At 41.0% G+C, this 12797-nt stretch overlaps 1 protein-coding gene across 2 annotated transcripts in view; it reads left to right on the top strand.

Annotated features, from left to right (window-relative positions):
* chst11 (carbohydrate (chondroitin 4) sulfotransferase 11) overlaps positions 1 to 10058 on the top strand; it is an 87557-nt gene extending 77499 nt beyond the window's left edge. For both annotated transcript variants that reach the window (XM_042402562.1, XM_042402563.1), the window contains exons 3-4: positions 6124 to 6353; positions 6539 to 10058. In XM_042402562.1, coding sequence (XP_042258496.1) covers positions 6124 to 6353; positions 6539 to 7163 — 855 coding nt within the window. In that variant the 3' untranslated portion in view covers positions 7164 to 10058. The remainder of the gene's footprint in view (positions 1 to 6123; positions 6354 to 6538) is intronic.
* Positions 10059 to 12797: the final 2739 nt, after the last annotated feature.

Here is a 12797-nt window from a genome sequence, read left to right as displayed (position 1 = left end):
ATCAAATTAAAGTGAGGGGAACTTCTGCAGCAGCGCTTTGGTTTCACCATATTTACAGGACATAAATTCACAAATGCTCCTAGACATTCATAGTCATTTTTTCTTCCGCCTGTTTCCAGCCACTTCCAGAGACAGGAGAGTGCAAATACTCGAGAATCAGCACCAGAGTAGCCTTACATAAAATAAACAGTGCTGCACGATTAATTAGAGGAAAATCTAAATAGCAATATTGACTGATGCAGTGTTTAAATTGTAAGAGTAAGCATTTGTTTTATGTCGTAGAGGAAAAGATGTTTCAGGCAGCGTCTCGAAACAAAGTGTTCTGATGCTCTGCAGAATCCCTGGGCTATAAATCACAATGCATTCACAGCTCATTTTCTCCCCAACAGTATTTAAAACATATTTTTCAAGTTCTGAGAAATAATGATCAACAGGAAACTGTTTCCATATGTATGCTAATTCAACCGGCGACTGCAACATGCAGCAGAAATCTCTCTGCATGATTTTTAGTCACTGTCACGGAGCTTTGGAGTCCATTAATCATTTCAACAGATATTGAGATTTCTTCACGGTCAGATTAAGCTGTTAAGGAGCATTAGACAAATATTTGCTGTTGGGCAAAAAGAAAAATTAATGTCACATTCAGTGCATCCACTGAAATTAAAAGTTCACAATAGAGGAGAATTACAGTACTGTACTGTACTTTACATATATTTTCCCATAATCCTTTGAGATTTAGACAACACGGCTTTTCACAGGATCCTACTGTGCACATTAAAGTAAAATACTGTGCAAATTATAAAAATTGCTTACAGCGCACACATGCAGTTAATCTGATTGGAGAACATTGTTAGCTGTTGCTTTTGCTTCAGTACCATCTGTGATTTGAGTTCTCTCTACGTTACTCCACCTGAGACAACACATATTGGTTTAACTAAATTTCCCAGTAGCTTCCCAGTAGTAGAGTTGCAAGTAGCAAGCTATTTTTTCCACTAACCAAATGCTACATTGCCATGTTTTATTGAGTTTTGTAGAAAAAACTGTGTTGCTCTACACTGTGCATATTTTGCACCTGTATCTCCCTGTGAGACTATGACCTGCAGTGATATAGCTCCAGTATGTTAACGTATTTTTCAGAGTAGCTTGTAATGTAGCTAAAGTGTAGTGTTGTTGTAGCAAAACTGCTTCCAATGAAGAGTAGCTTCGCTAGCTACAGTTTGAAAGTAGCGTCCATATCAGTGGAATAGCATGAAAGCTTTGACAGGAATGTGTACGCATCACACATCGTCCTTGCAGGGGTGCAAAAGATATAAAACAATACCGGGACTTCCTCATAAAATCATTGCTCCATAGCACTACTAGTGGTCAAAAACTCCTCAGGGTACCTTTAAATATAGTACACACAACACTATACATTGCAGCTTCATTATTCAATATACTATGGCCTTGGGTTTTCTATGTGTCAGTCAGATTTGGTCATTTTTATCAAATCAAACAACATTTACAAATGTGTACCATGTTTAAACTAAAATAATACGCCCTTAAATTACAGCAACTAATAACAGACACATGTTAGTTGATATTGTACTTAAGTGGTGCAAATTCTTGAAGAAATTTACAATAAATGAAAGTACCAAAAATCAGCTGACACTGAATGAACTTAGGGCTTTGGAAGCTCCTGGGGATGTGGGATGGCAGAGTGTTTGTCCAGTTGGATTTCATTTGAGCATGTAGTTAGACAGATCTTCTTTTCTTCCGTCTTTAATCCTTTTCTAGCTTATTTTCCTCTGTCTCTTTCTTTCTTTGCAAACATCAGCAGATCGGGAGGAAGCTATTCATTACCGCCGTCACGTCTAGAGGAGTCCGCTCTGCACTGATTCTCAGATCATATTTCAAACTCATAACAACTTTCAGTGAGAATAACACAGCCGCGGCGAGGAAATGAAGACTTAAAATATGGAAACACAATCTCCACGTTCCCCTGTCATCAGTTTCTCACACGTTTTAACAACAAATGTGAGGCAACAAGAGCTGAGCGGCATCGTGAATGCACAATAGGCTCATCCTGAACTCTTACCGGTATCTGGAGATAAGAAACATAGAAGTTTTTCTATTTGCATACACAACACTGATAATGACTTTTATGGTGAGATTAGGTTTAAATATATGCAGAAGGATTTTCTGTCCCCACTCCTCCCATTTGAATTTTCTTCCAGTTTTGACAAGTTTGCCAGAGAGAACGGATGCAAAGTCACACATGCACCCTCACATCTGAATCAATATACAGTATCTGTATGCTGTAACGCTAAGTAATTCCTCACACAGCACAGCTGCACAGGGAAACTGCTGAGCTGAAAGTTTGAGGCCCTTCTGGGACCTTGACCAATTGGAAGATATCAAAGTAAATTGACCATATGATGTGCTGCTAACTACTTTTATAGCTGTGGTTTTATGACTTTTGCTAGCTCTTATCCGATGCTGACCTGCTAGTTCATGTCCGCAGGGGATTAGGGTGGGAATGTGCAAGCAAATAGGCTTATAATGATATCTGATCTCCCATGGGAACCGCTTGACATGGCCAGAGGTCAGTGACCTCCATCACAGCCTCCTCTCAGACTGTATCGATATATCGCCTCTCTCATCTCCTCCTCCTCTCTCTCTATCTCTCATTCTCATGCTTTCATCCAAACTGCACAAAAGACTTGACTGAGTGGCTTGAAGAGGAGATAAAATGGCAGAAAGTAATCCTGTGGAAAGAAGAGAGATAAGGAGAGGAAAACTGAAGCAGAACAGGAGATGACAAGATTCCTTCCTTGGTTTCTTTCTCCCATGTTAATTACAGCGTTTGTCCTCCTCTGGGACGGAGGGCTGCACGCTCACTGCGACATTTGTGTGAATCGTAGCCTGATGTCTAAGAGTGGATAAAACAGGAGAGATTTTCATCAACAAAGAGCTGCTTTTCACTCTGCACTGTTACGCCCTAGCAGGCTTTGATGTATCGGTGTTAGCGTGAATAGCGAGGAGTGGGAAGCTCACAAAAGGAGAGGGAGGGGTGCAAAATGAGGCCTCCTCTCCTTGAGCAGAGACGTTCATAATCCATCATGCCTTGTCGACATGCGCGTCCCTCAAAATGTTTTGAAGGGCTGTTTGAAATGACAGAGAAATGAACAAGGTTAGAGCGGAAGCGATATAGGAATAAAGAAACCAATTGAGCAAAAAAGTTGAATAGACGGCCAAGGTTCTAAACTATTTCATTTTCATCTGGTGGGAATAAGAGCCATACTGTGTGTACAACTTGTTTTCTAGTGGCAAAGATATTCCTTATTTTGGACACACATATTCTTATCTTGTGGCAACAACATCTAAATGTTGCATGTACAAGTTATTATTTTGTGGTAATACGGTCTATATGTTATGCACGCAAGTTAAGATCTGGTGGGAACAAGATCCAAATGTACATCCTCCCCTTTTGCTATTCAGATTAAAGGGGACACATTATGCTTTTTGTGATTTTCTGTTATTTATACATACTGTTATGATGTCGGATATCTAAAAATCAAAGTTCCAAAACTTGAGGTGAACATATGTAGAAAAAGCCAGAGCGTCAACCTGCTCTGAACACATTGTTTGCAACGTTTTATTCTACCTTACCAACAAGCTGCCCACATGCACATAAACAGCCATCCATTCTGTAGCCTCGGTTGCTAAGGTTGTTGCTAAGGTTTTTCCATGTGTTGTTTGCGTTGTCCACTCGTATATTTCAGGTCAGATTTTGACTCGAACATGTACGGATGTATTTGAGAAGCTGACATTTCGAGTAAAGAATTAGAAAAAGAAGTGAAATCCTACTTCTATAGTTTGTTTATGTAGCCTCCCAAAGTCAGCCAAGACACAGCTCTCAGGAGCTTTGGGAGGGGGCCTTAAAGAGATAGGAGCCTAAACGGCCTGTTTCAGACAGAGGCTGAACTGAGGGGCTGCATAAAGGACCAGTATGTGTTAAATAAGGAGTTTTTTGAACTTTAAGTCATGCAAAGATATTCCAGTAGAGATTAAAAATATAGACCTGGAAATGTGCATAATATGTCCCCTTTAACAAACCAGAACTGCATTTAAAACTGGCCACACTCTGTAAACACAAACTGGTTGTACTCTGAGCAAAATGACTTAATACTAAGGTAAGTAAGTCACGGATGAAGAAAGTCTAACATTATCAAAGCAAAAGAGAACCTTATATAACAGTATTACTATGAAGAGTTGGCAGGTTATTATCTTGTGGGAACAAGATGAATATGTTGTGTGTACAAGATATTTATTTGGGGAAAAAAAACACATTTTGTGCATTTTGTTATATAAAAGTTACATTGTTCACACAAGATTAAAAAGTACCATCGTTTTGGGAACTTCATATGGTGAATGGCCTTTGGAGCACTTTTATTACATCTTTAAATTATTTATGAGACTGTTTCTGTGTTGAATAGCATTGAAAATATTGTTCAAAAGGGAATTCATAGTGGGAAAAACCCTTCCTCCCTCCTCTTCACCCTACTGACTCTTCAAGGAAATACAGACAGAGAGCATCGACGTATGACCAGTATGCCCACATGTCTATCCAGTAGTAGAGTTTATTTAGAAAGTAACAGACTACGGCACATGACTTTTACAGGCGTCATTCTGAAATATTTTCAGGTCACATGTTTGACCTTCAGAAGTTCTTAGTTATGGTACTTCCTTGCTGAGTGACTGACATACAGGTGCAGAACCTGTCACAGAACAGCTTTTGTATGTTGTCATCAGATAAAGAGGTGTAACGGATTGGTTTCCTCCCATGTTCTTGTAGCAAGCTGAATCATGATGGATAGCCCACTTGGAGACATGGTTGAAGAGTGACTTCAAAGAGAAACACATACAAACCTTTAGTCAAGCTGTCCTCATGTATAGTGCATGGTGGTGGTCCCTGGCTTATTTTAGCACTTCATGTCAGCAGCTCTCTCACTCCCTCTCAGCCGTGGCCAGTGCAGCACTGAAAGGCCGCACTTGTTGTGAGTGAAGATGCAGGCCACAGTACAATCAATTTAGATTCCGTGAGGAAACCGGGGCACTGCCCTGGAGGGGAATTCAGACCCAGAGGAAAAATAATCAAGAGGCATAAGAGAACATTCCTGCTTTTCAGATGTGAAGCCCTCAGGTTGCTCTCTGCCTCAGACTCTTTTCCCCCCTCTCCCTCTTGCCATGGTCCACTTCATCACAGTGTCACGGTGAATATGAAATATGCCTCAGATGAATGATCGCTGACTGGATCTGCGCATATTGAACACTCAATATCTGTAATATCCTCCAATATCATTATTTTCCTCCACACCCATGGACTAATCTCCATCATAGTCTGTGGAGCGACTCTATCGCAGATAGGGAAAAAAGATAGAGTCTATAAAGAGATGAGTATGATAATAAAGGCTGAGATTAATAACACTCCCTCTCATTATCTGTCTGCCAGTCTTCCTGTCTATCTCTCCCTTCATCTCTCCCTCTTTCTTCCTTGGTTAATTTCACTCATTTTAGAGTGCTTTATTGGCACTGTACGATTTTTCTTACCCTGCCAAGAAAATGATAAAGTAACACATATAGAAAAAGGTGTAAAGACAACAAATGAATTTAGAGATATAATAAAAAAGTAAGTAAGTAAAAAACAGTAAATGTGTCACAAATCCCAGCAACAAACAAAATGGACAAAATATAGTTTTCATCAATGGGGATTTATTATATTTGTAATATACAGTACAGTATGTACAATATACTGTGGTATCCATATATATATTTATGAAATACATTTGGAGTCCATTGTTATTAGTCCATTATGGAAACTTTTTGACTTTATTTGCCAGTAGTTAGCCAACAAGCTAATTTGATTACCAAGGACACAAAGTAGAAGTGCAATTATTAATGATAATAAATAAAGGATGTCCTGGTAGCCAGTATACAGTATACTGTTGTTTAAAATCACTGCCACCCAAGGGCTGAAGGTCTCAAACTCCCCAGATTCAGATGACTTCCTCAGAAAAGCATCTCTTTTATATTTCATTGCAATGTCCCCTTCTCTCCCCATCTCTGTCTTTCCCTGACCAGCCGGAGTTGTCAGGAGCAGCTGTCCTCCACCAGACCCGAAGGGATCAGGTAGTGGATGCATGTCGAGTCTACAGTGCGTCCAGCCGTAAGCGGAGAGTCCTTACACCAGGAGACCTCAAACACCTTGTGGTGGATGAAGATCATGAGCTTATCTACTGCTATGTCCCCAAGGTGGCCTGTACCAATTGGAAACGTGTCATGATGGTGCTCACAGGCCGAGGCAAATACAGGTGAGTCTAGATGTGATAGACTGTTTGATGGGTTTATTGCTCTCATTTATTGCACACAAAAATATGGAAAAGGGGAGTTATGTTGCTGCAGCCTGACATCAATACACAGGATGTTTGTGATGATAGAAAGATGGGAATGTATATTTTTCATTGGTCCTTATGGTCCTCATGCCTCTTTTCCACAGTGACCCAATGGAAATCCCTTCCAATGAAGCCCATGTTCCTTCCAACCTTAAGACGCTGAACCAGTACAGCATTGCCGAGATCAACCACCGCCTCAAGAACTACCTCAAGTTCCTCTTTGTTCGCGAGCCCTTCGAGAGGCTGGTCTCCGCATACCGCAACAAGTTCACCCTCAAGTACAACTCATCCTTCCACAAGCGCTTTGGCACCCGAATTGTGCGGCGCTACCGCAAGAACGCCACACAGGATGCCCTGATCAACGGTGCTGATGTTAAATTCAAGGAGTTTGCTGAGTACTTGGTGGATCCAGCCACGCAGCGCGACGGCCCACTCAACGAGCACTGGCAGACCGTTTACCAGCTTTGCCACCCCTGCCACATCCACTACGACCTGGTGGGTAAATATGAGACGCTGGAGGAGGACGCTAACTACGTATTGCGGCTGGTGGGTGTCGGCGACTCCTTGCGTTTCCCAAGCTACGCCAAGTCCACCCGCACCACGGATGCCATGGCAGCCCAGTTCTTCAGCAATATCAGCACTCAGCAGCAGATCCAACTCTACCAGCTTTACAAGTTGGACTTCCTCATGTTCAACTACTCTACACCCAGCTACCTCCGGCTGGACTAACGGAGGACAGAGCTGGGACTCTGGGAATGGCTGCCTTGTTCAAGAAGAGGCAACAATGAGTGAAGGGTGGAATTTTTCAAAAGCAAATTTAAAAAACTGTCTTCGTACCTTGCAGGCGTGGGGTCTGAATTTGACATATAAACAGATGCTGAAGAAAGGTAATGTGTGCTTGTCTGGGCATAAGGGGAAGAATGTCCAATCAACTGTGGCTGACACAGAGAGCTATGATTGGATGAAAATGTTTGTGAACAGACCAAACGCATGCAAAGACTAAAATGTGTGGGTGAAGCAGGTCTTCAAGGTTTTAAAAGGGGAACTTATCCTCAGAGGACGGACTTGAAGAGAGATCTCCTGATGATGTTCCCTACATGTTTAAACAAACTGCTGACAAATTAGGCTGCTTCAGATTCTGCAAAGCAAACAGCGGCCTCGCACGCGCCCTGACCCCAATGCATTGTGGGAGCTAAGCTTATCTCCCCCTTCCCCTGATCAATAGAGAAACTCCGTCAAATTGTAAAACACATTTCATGTCCTTCGCTGCTCTGACAGCGCGGTGTGTGAGCACCTGACACCCTTGCCCTCATTAGATTCATACATTTTAGAGGGAAACCGGCTCATTGACACCTCAAGGACGCCCCATAAAAGTTGGCTACTGACTTCACTTTCAAGACCTCCACAACTGTAACTATGGCTTTCAGCCAACAGTTATAAGGAAACAAGTTCTGTCACTGGTCTCAGTCATCATATGTTGGCAGAAGGGATCTCTTGCTTTACACCCCAAGGACCCTGTGAAACCTGAGTCCTGCTGCAGCAGTGACATATGGAAGTGCTAAATAAATCATCGCCTGTAACACCAAGCATCCTTAACACTTTGAGCCACAGGATGTGGTAAGGAAGGTACAAGATGCACTCATGTGATTGGGCACACCAGCTGTGAGTGACAAGTCTGCCTGAGCTGAAAGAAAAGAGACAGCCTGTGTGGTTGTGAAGGGTTAAAGGCACTGGATCCCATAACCCCGCCCTGCTGCGCCCCCACCATGCCCCACCCAGGGGTTCAGTGGACACACCCAGGGCCACACCCACAAAGCCCCTGCTCCGATGACCAAACATGTCTTTCTGTAAACTAAGATCCTTTTGTCTTCATGCTTATTTTTGTTTTTATTGTCTTATGAAGCATTGCTGCGAGCAGCAATAACAAAAGATTATTTAATATGCTTTGTTGATTAAAATAAGAGAGATAGATTTAATATTTTGTTTTTCTGGGCTGATGAACAATTTAGGACATTTTAAAAGTTGAACTGTTCTTAAGAGTTCTGTTTTGTCATGTTGATTTCTTCCTTCACAACTTGCCTCCGATACAGCATTTTCATTTCTGAAGGACGTACGGTACATTTCAGCCCATGGCTTTGTTCTTCTGTGTCTGAGCTCATCAGAGATTTATGGGTTATCTTCCATTTCCTGTTGTCAAACATTTGGTGCCAAAATGGCTGTGAGAGCCTCAATGATCCACGGTCAGTGTTCAGTACACATCATTGCTGTTTCACTAACCCATGGGAAGACTGCACCCCCCCAGCTCCCAACCAGTACATGAGAACTAGCTGCTGCTCTCATATCAACAATCTACTGCCCACATCACAGAATCAGATACTATATCTCATACTGTAATGTGATTAATGTCAGCTATGCTAAGCAATGTCAAGGTTAATAACTGCACTCTCCATCACGCTGTGAATTGGATTACAGGTTGTTGTGTAAGCATTATACAGGAGGGGGAGGGGGGAGGGAGGGACGGATACAACATCTGACCTGTCTCTCTCATCCTGATGAGCAAGAGAGTCCATTTGTTTTTTACACCTCTTTGCAAATTCTCACCCACTCCAGCTTCAAAGTAAAAGAGACATTTTTGTGAAGAAAGCTGCATATCTTTGTTGTTTAACAAAACTCTGGTTTTAAAGAAAAATTCAGGGGTCTCACATACCTTTGTCACAATTGGTTCACCAGATTCTTTGTAGAGAAAGTGCTAATGTGTCAGAACTATATCAAGCAACTTGAGGTTCTGTCTTGAAGAGGGTCCCTGTCAGAATCTGGTATTAAGACCTGCATTTTCGTGCACACATGGCTAAAGCAATACATTTGCCCTGGGGCACCAGAATGTTTAGTGTTTGGGGACTAATTTGTGGTAATTTAATTGTAACTTTGTTTAAGAATATGTAAATATGCACTTCTAAAGCACAATAGCAACTGACATGATTAGGACCTGAAGCTGGGCCATGCTTTACCTTATCTTGAGGCTCTGTCAAGTCAAATTTACTTATACAGCCCAATATCATTAATTTGTTTAAGAGGACTTTGCAGTCTACATAACAGATAGTATGACACTATGTGTCTGCGGACCCTTGATTCAGATAAGGATAATCTCTACAAAAATCAAACATTTTAATTGTAAAAAAGGAAAAATCCACAGAGCAACAGACATATAAGAGGTGTGGCATGTTGTAGAATTACAATGTGGAGAAACAGAATTACAATATTAAGCGCTATCATATAATATATAAGAAAGTATTAAGTGTGATAAGTCTTGAAGAGGGGTCCTGTATCAGAATCTATCAAATTCATTATTTGATGCACAATACATATTCTGAAATGTATTTGTGATCACTCAAATTACCGCACAGCAATCCTGTAATATAGTACATAAAGCACAGAGACAGAGAGGGTTTTAAAGGGGGGTTCACATTTTTCCTCAGGCCCTACTAGAGGGTAAATCCAGCCCTGCCACAAGACACAGTTTTAAAATATGAAAAGAAGATCAACTATTACTGTGGAACATTATTACGATTACATTCAAACTAATTAAAACTGTCTATTGTAAATGTTAGAGCTGTTTACTGGTTCAAGTTTCAACTGCTGTACTTAAAGTTATTATCCATTTTCATCATAGCAGATCCATTTTTGATACTACAAAATATTTGTGGCTGGCATTTATTCTGCTTTAACCATTAAATGCATTCACACTCATTACCCCTCTCTCTATAGTAGTATAGTAGTGTATACAGGCAAACACATGCACAAGAGGTTCACAGGAGACAACACATTTGTGTACTGGACACATTCAGAAGAGAAGAGTAGAGGCAGTAGTGGACATTGCACAAAATTTGAGCGAGAATTTCCTAGTGAATTTTATAAAGATGGATACACAAGTTGCTCTTGCAGACATATAACAGAAGTTATATGTCTGACAGATAGCTGCTCATAGCATGTTTCCTGCTCCCCATGATTAAAACGTTATTTTGAACTTCCAAACTGATAGTTAAGTAAGCTGTACCTGCAATTCCAGTTCCACCCCACTATAAAATTGTATCTATCTGTGTCCATGCATCTTTAAAATGAAGCTGGTCAGCAAAATGTCAGGATAACTGAGAAGGAATGATAACCCAGTCTATGAAAATAAGATTGTAAATCCACAGACACTTCCTACAAGGAACACTTTGGTGGATATTTGAGCTGCAAACCTCCCTCTCTTGTCGTTTTTGAAGTATTATTAGTGTACATATGTGTACACATGTGTGTATGTGGGAGACATATAATGAGAGAACAGCCTTATTTTTCTTTTTTTTTATATATAGGCCTTTCCCCACACAGACATCTGGCTCTAATAAAGGAGAAAAGCCTCTGGTCTGGCCTGTGGCCCCGGCCGTCATCCTCCTGCTGAAACAATGACCGTATTCTCAGCACAGCCTCCTCCTGGGTCAAGCCCACAAAAATACACACAAACACTCAGATCACACATTAGCACTCCTGCTGATGTTGATGCCACGCAGCATCTTATTCAGCAGTTGTAAGCAGAGGCATGGGCGGGTTGCACCTCACCACTTTAACACACTGACTGGGTCTCGGCTTTAACTGCTCATTTAGCCCCCAAATTGGAAGACGAACGGCACACAAAGGACCTCTTAGCCTGAAAACAAGCCATTATAGGGGCCTCGCTCTATTTTCTCCTCCCCACTTCGCTCCAAAAGTGGCCTCCTGTATTAAAAAAAAAAACAGAAGCAAGTCAGTGTCAATGATCCCTACCGTCCCAGTAGGAAAAGGGCAGCCTGCTTAAACAAACAGAGCTGGTAAAAAAATCCCCACAGGGAAACAGCAAGCACCAAGAGGCCACTGACATTTTGCTTCAGATAAAAACAAACCACCACATTTCGAGCACTTTTGTCCCTATTCTTAACTCCACAGTCTGCGTGAATCCAGGCCTGCTCACTGCCCAGTTGTTTCATACTGTAGTGTTTATATTCAAGTCAAGCCAACGGGTATATTTATGTTGTTTCTGAACGACGTCTATTATTAGACTGAATTACATATTTGCTGTTTTGCTGAAAGGAAATCTAAACATATCCGAGAGAGTTTTTCTCTCAAGGAGGAGTGGGTGATTTGTGCTTATACCTTTATTTTGTTATTTATGCACAAATTAACACATTTTGTAAATAGCAGTAATGAATAGTGTCATGACGCGTAAATATCATTACCAATGAAAGCGAGAGTTCAATGCTTCAGGGAATACATTTTTTGTTGTTGTTGTTTTGCTGAGAGTTAGATTAATACCACTCTGATATCTGTCTCATATCTCATATAGAGCTAGAGCCAGCAGCCGATTAGCTTAGCTTAGCATAAAGACTGGAAACTGTGGGAAACAACTAGCCTGGCTATGTGAATAGGTAAAATAAGACTGAGAATCTACAGTAATGCTAGTGGTTCTTTGTGGCTGTATTTAGGCACAGTGGAGTTTTAAGTCAAATGCTAACGTCAGCATGCTAACATGCTCACAATGACAACAGTGACATGATTAGCAGGTAAAACATTTACCACATTCATGTGACTGTGTTCACTTGCTAACGTTTGTTAATTAGTGCTAAACACAATGTGAATATCATCAGCAAACCAAAGTATTGGGAAAATTTAAATTTTGATCTGACAATGGTGCTAGGTGAAAAATTGAGGGATAAAGGAAAATTATTACAATTCATCATCTGGGGATCACAAATACTTGTATTATCTCATGACAATCCATCTGATAGTTGTGGTGATATCTCAGTCTGAACCAAAGTGGTGAGCCACATCATTAGTGTGGCTAAACACTCGCGTACCAGCACTTCTATATCTTGTTTATTAGCTGTATCCTCCTGTTTCAAGTCTGTATGCTAAGCTAAGCTAACCTTTTTATGTCTCTATAGCTTCATTTTTAGTGTATAGACATGAGAGTGGTATCAATCTTCTCACCTAACTCAGCAATAACACAAATAAGTGTATTTCCAACTATTCCTTCAAAGAGCAGAACACAAACATACAACATTTGAAAATATCTTTCAACTGAAATATCAGCACATCTGAAGTCATCAGCACAGAGGGACAAAGCCAGGAACTTTTTATCGACCTCTCTCCTCTGTCTGTTTCATCTCTCTGACATATCTACAAGCCCAAAGCAGATGTTTTTGTATAGTGTAGACACGATGTCATTCACTCTGCTGTTGTTTTTGAGCTGTCATGTTTAGATGTTATATCGATTAAATACTCCGGTTGCCTCACACACACACACATATACGCACATATACACACAGACACACACACACACACACACAC

This window comes from Thunnus maccoyii, chromosome 23, assembly GCF_910596095.1.
Source record: "Thunnus maccoyii chromosome 23, fThuMac1.1, whole genome shotgun sequence".
In the NCBI taxonomy this organism is placed as follows: Eukaryota; Metazoa; Chordata; class Actinopteri; order Scombriformes; family Scombridae; genus Thunnus; species Thunnus maccoyii.
The sequence above is the reverse complement of the archived record's forward strand: the minus strand, read 5'-3'. Positions and strand labels throughout refer to the sequence as shown.